This window comes from Arachis ipaensis, chromosome B1, assembly GCF_059453495.1.
Source record: "Arachis ipaensis isolate K30076 ecotype BB chromosome B1, ASM5945349v1, whole genome shotgun sequence".
In the NCBI taxonomy this organism is placed as follows: Eukaryota; Viridiplantae; Streptophyta; class Magnoliopsida; order Fabales; family Fabaceae; genus Arachis; species Arachis ipaensis.
Window position 1 is genome coordinate 140,464,087 of NC_142436.1, and position 8,324 is coordinate 140,472,410.

The window sequence follows — 8,324 nt, forward strand, 5'->3', positions numbered from 1 at the left end:
AGACAGACCCTCAAACTAATCATTATTTTCCCCTTTAAGTGGGTATCAAGGTTTGTTCCTTGTTATTCACCAAAGCCAAAGCAAAGGGATTGACAGCTATCTCTTTCTTATTAGATTTCCTCCCTTTTCTGTATAGTTTACTTTCTGATTTTATTTTTAATTTTTTAAACGAGTAACTTGGTGAAAGTGTAACTTAATCTAAGTTTTCAATCCATTTTTTTAGTCTAACTAATTTCAGGTGAATTAGTAAACTTGCTGCGAGTGAAATGCAGAGAGAGATGCATTATCATAGACTTGCATCTGAATATTTCCATTGGTACAACTATGAGAGCTAAAACTCCAAGCACTCCAACATAACCCCATTTCAAATTTTCAGCATGACTCTGATTATTGTTTAGCCCTTCAAATATGTCTGCTACAACAATTCCAATTATGGCATACCCCAGAACATGGTGGCATATGTTCCAGCACTTACAATACCCAGCTTCTTTGTTTGGTCTTATACAAATGGAAAGCATCTGAATAACATCATCAATAGCATACCAGTAAGAGAAAAAATGTTAAGACCTTTTCAACATTAGAACATTAGAGTATATTTAAGAAACTTGAGACCACTCACTTGTATGTTTATGAATATGAAAGCAATGATGCTTAGAGTATGTTGTGTTTTAGGCACAAACTCTTTTGATGATTTTTCAAGCCAAAGACCAAAGCTCCATCCCAATAAGCCTAGGATATATCCTAGAATCTGGCACATTATGTGACAATAGTACCATTCATTAAACTTCAAAGGATCTGTTCTGCAATATCTTGCTATGACCACCCCTATGGGTAGCAAAATACCCCACCCTAGCAGGACTAGAATCGCATAAACCTATGATAATGTTCACACATGTCAGTATAGTATAGTATATCAATTGACAATTAATGTTAAATGGTAACCTATGAATTCTTCTTTCAATTTAGATACATTAATTTAAAGATGTACAAGCTTAGACTGATAAAAACAAAGAAAGGGAATATATGTTTTTAGTGTTAATAATTGACCTTACATTTTGGAGGTGGCGTTTATGATGATGTGGGGGAGCATGGCCATTATTGTGTGATATTTCATATGTTGTTTCAGCAGTTTCTGGCCTTTGTAGATGAAAGGCATTCATCTGAACCTCCACTTCATTGATTTTGGTGTCAAGATCAGAGAGAATTGTTCTTTGACTTTGACTTTGAACTTGAGCATAGATAGGGAGGTAGGGAACAAATATACCTACAAGAATAAGGGTACAGGTTGATATTGCCATAGCATATATATGTCAATATCAATGTCTTAATGTCACTTTCTCAACTTTGTGAAACAAAAGTGAAGTGATTGTAACATCCAAAATGCTAGCTCTTTCCTCACACACACAACTTGCTAACACAACAATAAATGTGATCCCCATAGATTTTATTTAGGCAAACAGTTCCTTACTTCTCTAGTTTAAAAGAAATGCCATTAAATTTAATCACTTAAGTAGAGATATCATAAGGAAAAGACACCATGACCACCAATTTTTTAAGTGGTACTTGCAATAATTAAGAATATATGCTTTCCTTATGAAAACTAAAAGGAATAATATCTGACTTGCTTCAATCGCAATAACACAATCGGATATTATTCCTCTCTTAAGTTAAACCTTCCACTTTCAAGTTTCAATGAACCTTTCTATTTTCCCTCCATGCTCTAGCAATGTTAAACTTCAAATCGTAGCACCAATTTAACTAGGAAAATTCTTAATTCTGCGTACTCCACAGTTATTACATATTATGTGGTCTAATTCATTGCATTTGCATGGTTAGCTTCAAACTGGAGTAATAGATTCATTTGGAGAGCTACCTTTTCTTTAAAAGCAATCAAAAGATTTTTTCTTTCTATTTTTCCTTAACTCGTTTACATTAATTTCTATGCAGTATTTTGAACTTAGAGCAATGAGAAAAAGCAAGACTTATGACTTCAGTTTCCTCTTGTCAACGCCTTTTCCACTTCCACTTCCATTTCAACCTCTTTTTTTCTGTATAAAAACACTTCCTCTAACAATTCCTCCACCACCACCACCACTATCACCATTCAATTCTTTGTCTTACTAACTATAGCCATGAAGCTCTTCAATGCATTATTTGTGCTCTCTGCAGCTACAATAACACTGGCCATAGTTACATCTTCTTTGGCTGATGCATCATCTAAAATTGAAGAAGAGAGTGAATCATCTTTAAGGGGATTCAGCCGGTTCCTTGCGCCACACTACTCGACGGCATACATGACATGCAACAAGTATCCAAATGTTTGCAGGATGAAGAACAGCCCTGGCCCTGACTGCTGCAAGAAGAAATGTGTGAATGTAAAGAGTGACCGTTTCAACTGTGGAATGTGTGGATATAGGTGCAAGTACACTGAGGTTTGCTGCAAGGGCAAATGTGTCAATATATATTATGACAAAAGAAACTGTGGTGGCTGCTACAAGAAGTGCAGGAAGGGAGAGTATTGTGCTTATGGAATGTGCAACTATGCATAATTATTAATAGTAACATCAATGTTTCAATTCTGATTCTTATTCTAAATTTGCTTTTTCCTGTTGTTTATATATATATTTATGTGGAATAATATGATATTATTCTGGATGCTCTGAATAATTGGCATCAGTGTTACACAATAATAATGATTATAGAATTGATGATATGCTGCTGCGTATATAAGCACCATGGCGTATATGCCAACTGTCATACTCATCAACAGAAGTTAGCATACAAATTCATATGCTCCAACATGGAATTACAATGAAAGCGAATTCAAACATCTTATTAAACTATCAATGCAAATTGATGGTTACTTACATCAAAATGTATTCACCTGAAAATAAAATAATAACTGAGATGTGTATATGTGTTATGTCAAGTAGTTTTGCCAATTATATCAAATCATTTAATGATACTCTGCTATCATATGAGAATTCAATAGTCGAATTTTTTTATCTGTTGGTATAGACGCACTTCATGGACCTTTATCTGATCACTTGTTTACTATGCAAGTTATTAGATATTTAGATCACAACACGTGCTGAGGGGAGGCACATTTATGGCATGATTAATGTGCTAATCAACATTTTCTTTCCCAATCAAACGGTTTTTCCGTAACAGTGTCCTCTTAATTACTTCCAAAGTGTGGGATCTTATCAAATTAAGCTGAAAGGCAAATCAATTTCTAAAAATATTTTTTTTATGGTATTTTTTAATTTGGCGGAATAAGAATTAATTCATCAAAGCTTCAATAAGGATTTGTCATTGGCCAATAAGCTATTATATATACACAAAGCAGAATTCGAATTTCCGATACTTACTTAAATGGACCAGTAAGTTAACCACTAGATCAACTCAAGTTGTTTCAATCTCTAAAAATATTTTTTTAGTTTCACATGGTATCCTCGTGTTAGGAACAGAAACATTGGTCCCAAACCAAAAAAGCGTGGTTGTGTGGCCCATCTTTGATTAAAATGTATAGGCCTTCTAAAACTTCAAATAAAACGAAGTTTGTTTAACAATGGGTTTAGCCGTAGAATTACAAGTTATTTTATTCTAAATAATATTAGGTGTTGAAGCACTAGATATGTTTTAATACGTATTAAGAAAAAGTAAAGAAATACAGAGAAGAAAGTAATCAGAATAGAATAAAGAAACAAAGAGAAAACAGCAGTATGATAAAGAGAAATACAGAGAAGACCTGTTGAAGGGTCATTTGTTGCTTGAAGCAACGCAAGAGATGCTTGTTTGTTCATTTGTTGCAATAAAACAACTCCAAAATTATTTATTTGTTCATCTGTTACATTGAGGCAGTCAGATAAATAGTGGTGCGACCACTGATAACGTTTTCCTGCAGTACAGATCCATATAACTTAATTTAAGCTAGTTGATAGAATTAAGAACTAAAAACAAGAAATGTCCTCGACTTATTTTCAATTTGAACTTCTATCATTCACAAATTAAATCAAGTACTTTCCCTCGTCCTAAACCTGAGTGCTTCACAGCAGAACTTACAAAGTAACAACTAGACAAACTTGTAATGCATGTAACATAAAAATAAAGTAGTTTATGGTATATATGATTATAATAGTTACGGTGATTATATAATTTTAACGATATTTAAAAAATAATACTAAAATTAAAATTTTTTTTGTTTAATAATATTTTTAAATTAAAAAAATAAAACTTTAATTTTAACTATATTTAAAATATATTGTTAAAATTATATAACCATCGTAGTTATTATAATTATAGGTACGACAGACTCCACATAAAGTAGTATTTGGACCTGAATTAGCATACTTAATTAGTTTTTGGCTTGATTAAAATATATGTTGAGTCCTAGGCATGTCTATTCAAGATAAAGCGTGCTTCATCGGCACTATAAAGCCGTCCAAACATTGGATTTTCTGATGAACATTGTCAACTACTGAAATCCCCACATAGCATGTCTATTGAATCATCATATATATACTGAAATCCGAAGCTTTGATTATATCATCTCTAATTTTATTATTATTTGCGAGTCAATGGAGGCAACAAGCCAAGCTCGTGGCCGCACGTTTTGGTTAACTAAAATCGAAAAGAATTAATATTTGAAGTGTAAGGTCTTAAAGTGTGTGCACAACCTTCCCTTCACCTATTAAAATCAAAGACATTCATTCCCTTTGTTACCTCAACACCTTAGATCACAAGAGCATGGCCACCTTAACCTTCCTCTTAGTTTCTTCAATCCTCTTAACCTTTGTTAATGCATATTCAACATACAACACAACCCAAATTTTCTCAAACCATATCCACAACCCTCCCAAGAATAAACCATTCCTCAACACCATAGACTCTTGCCGGCGAGCCCAAACAAACTGGGCCTCCAATCCGCACGCCTTGGCCGATTGCGCTATTGGTTTCGGCCAAGGCGCCATTGGAGGCAAACATGGAAACTTATACATTGTAACCGATCCTTCAGATGATGCTGTGAATCCAGCAAAAGGCACGCTTCGTTATGGTGCAATTCAAATGGAGCCACTATGGATAATGTTTGAGAAAGACATGGTTATTAGGCTTGAGAATGAGCTCATAGTGAATAGCTACAAGACCATTGATGGAAGAGGAGCCAAAGTTGAGATATCAAACGGGCCATGCATTACAATACAAGGTGTTAGCAACGTCATTATTCATGGCATTAGCATCCATGATTGTCAACCGGGTACGGTTGGCCTCGTCAGAAGTAGCCCTGACCATGTCGGCCACCGTCGAGGCTCCGACGGCGACGCCATCAGCATATTTTCATCATCCAATATTTGGGTTGATCATTGCTTCTTCGCACGTTCTGCTGATGGCCTAATTGATATTATTCATGCTTCAACTTCCATTACCATTTCTAACAATTATTTCACCCAGCATGACAAAGTAAGCACAAAACAACACTACAACCTAGTTACTTATTCTCATCATATTCAATGGTTACAACTTACAACTCACATAAAATTGCATTTACGTCAAGTTTATAATTAAAAATATTTTAGTTAAATAAAAATAATTGTATATTTAATTATTTAATTATTTTTAATTATTAATTTCAAATAAAAATAATTGTACGTACATTTTTCTCTTTAATAATTTTTCTAACAATAAGGTGCTTATTATTGAAGGTTATGCTACTAGGACACAATGATGAATACACGGCAGATAAAATAATGAAGGTAACAATAGCCTTCAACCGGTTTGCTAGTGGCCTAACTGAAAGAATGCCAAGGTGATGGATGATGAGAATAATTATTTTTAAAAAAAAATATTATTTGTACACTAAAATCAGTCACTAAAATTAGCCACTAATATATTTGTATATAAATACATATGTGATTTAATTTATTTTTAATGTGTATTTGTATTTAAATATATATTTTATATTGATAACTAACTTTGATAACTGATTTTAGTGTAACACTTAATATAATCATTAATTTTTGTATATACTATGAAAGAAATTTCAAATGGTGGCTACATAAAGATGTCTTTTTAAAAAAATGATAATTAAAATGTTAACATATATTATGTTAAGTAGTTTAGTAAAACATGTCAAATTATCAATCAATTTTTAGCTATCATCTTCGCATTAAATCATCTTAGTTTGAGTATAGTCAGCATGTTAAATTCCAAATACTATATATATTGACGCGTTGATGAATACACATACATGTAGGGTAAGATTTGGTTACGCCCATGTGGTCAACAACCAATATGATGAGTGGAAAATGTATGCTATAGGAGGGAGTTCTAATCCAACCATTTTAAGCGAAGGGAACGTTTATATAGCACCAAATAACGATAACGCGAAACAGGTAGCAAACGAATTAAGCATTATCATGAAATCAAACACCCAATAAATATATTAACTGATGAGTAGTATTGTGTTATTGGTCATTGGATGACAGATTACAAAGAGAGAAGCGAAGCAAAACTGGAAGAACTGGAAATGGAGGTCTTCCAAGGATTTATTCGTGAATGGTGCATATTTTGTACCATCTGGATATGGGAATTGTGCCCCAAATTATTCAAATACTCAATCTTTTAATGTTGTTCGAGCGTACATGGTGCCAACAATAACTCTCAATGCAGGTCCCTTAAGTTGTATTGTTGGCAGAGCATGTTAATTCGTTTCATTAACATTTCCTCGTTTTGAGGCCTGTATTTGTAACTAGATATCAAGAAAATGGATAAAAATTGTAACGATTCGTATACCAAAGTCCTTTTTCATTCAATGTACTTGTGATCGTTAAATACATACATAAAGATGCCACGGAAAATTAAAGCGTAAACAAATACATAAACGTATAATATAAAATGTTGTCTACAGTACTAAAATATGAATTGTCAAAATTATTTCCAAAAATATAACAAATTTTATACATTACAATAAGATAAAAAATTTATTAACAATATAACTTTTTTTAAAGAAATAATTATTTTTCACATGTTAATGATGCTTTAGCTCTCACTTTCTTCAAGTATCAGATATCTTCTCCAATTCTAAATGCCCCAACAACCGAAATGCCAGTTATTGTTCCTGGAGACACAATATAGATTACCCTCATTTTTAACTTAAAAAAGTTTGCTATGAACAATAATCAATACACCACTTCAATTAGCAGTAACAACCTGCAATTACATATGTCCTCGTATTGTGTTGTGCAAAATTATAATATAAAAAATAACATACAAAATCCAATTCATGATTATTACTTTATTAAAAGGGCAGAATTATATTATTGAGGTTGTAAGATACTTTTGCAATGAGTAGTGAAATTTTCATTCTCACAAAGGCACATAAAATTTCCTGTCTTTGTATTAAATCCACGAGTTCCACCTCCTTTAGATGCATCATGGGAAGACACCCTGTAGTTACAGGAATATCGAAATCGATTCTGATTCCATATTGAGGAACACGATCATAAGGCTGAGGAGAACCAAGATTTCTCCAATAAAAACTAGTGTAACTAGTACAATACTTGAGCATCAGCCTCAAGGACTCAGTTGCTTTAGGAGAATAAGAACAGCAAAAACTGTCACTTATAGTGAAAGAACACTCCCACATGTGCCTGCAGACAGGGACCGATTTACTTACAAGTATGTGGGGATAATTGTCCCCATTAAATTCTTATAAACAAATAATAAGTATACAAATAAGTATCAAATGCCCCCCTTAAAATAATGAGTTTGCCCCCATATTAGTGTGATAAAATTTAGGTTATTAATTAATAACACAATCATAAAAATTATTGAATTATATAAATTTAATCTTTTTATATTAGAAAAATAAATATACTTGATTAAATAGTAATAATAATTTAATTAATTAATTATCCAAAATCAAATTTAGTTTCTCAAATAAAAATGAGACTGCTAGTATTTAATAGTTTTTAAATTAATTTGAGATAATATATATTATATATCATTTATTTATTTTTACTATTTATTTAATTTAGTTTTGGTATTATGTATAATAATTATTTTCATCAAAAATTTTTTTACCATAAATATTATAGTGTCAATTGTGTAATTAAATGGAAAAAAATATTTGAATAATTACTTAATAGAAAAAAGATATTATTTATATTTATATGAAAAAATATGATTGTTTGAGCTAAATTTTTATTTTTTCGTAATTATTTTTGTGTTTTTTCTTTAATTTTATATATTTTTTTATAGATTCTTTAATTATTGAGCTATAATTTTTTTTGTATTATATAAAAAATAATCAATAAAATGTGAGT

The 8,324-nt window shown here is 31.8% G+C and overlaps 2 protein-coding genes across 2 annotated transcripts; one reads left to right on the plus strand and one right to left on the minus strand.

The window, feature by feature from the left end:
* Positions 1-224: 224 nt before the first annotated feature.
* Positions 225-1,393, minus strand: LOC107613045 (cytochrome b561 and DOMON domain-containing protein At4g12980-like). The gene is made up of 3 exons (XM_016314883.3): positions 1,053-1,393; positions 620-874; positions 225-518 (listed from the first exon to the last, which is right to left on the minus strand). Exons 1-3 carry the CDS (start codon positions 1,296-1,298, stop codon positions 225-227), a joined length of 795 nt encoding a protein of 264 aa, XP_016170369.1. The 5' UTR covers positions 1,299-1,393.
* Positions 1,394-4,749: 3,356 nt separating this feature from the next.
* LOC107613028 (putative pectate lyase 16) lies at positions 4,750-6,704 on the plus strand. Its single transcript, XM_016314860.3, has 4 exons — positions 4,750-5,460; positions 5,703-5,806; positions 6,254-6,392; positions 6,486-6,704. Exons 1-4 carry the CDS (start codon positions 4,750-4,752, stop codon positions 6,702-6,704), a joined length of 1,173 nt encoding a protein of 390 aa, XP_016170346.1.
* The last annotated feature ends 1,620 nt before the right edge of the window (positions 6,705-8,324 follow it).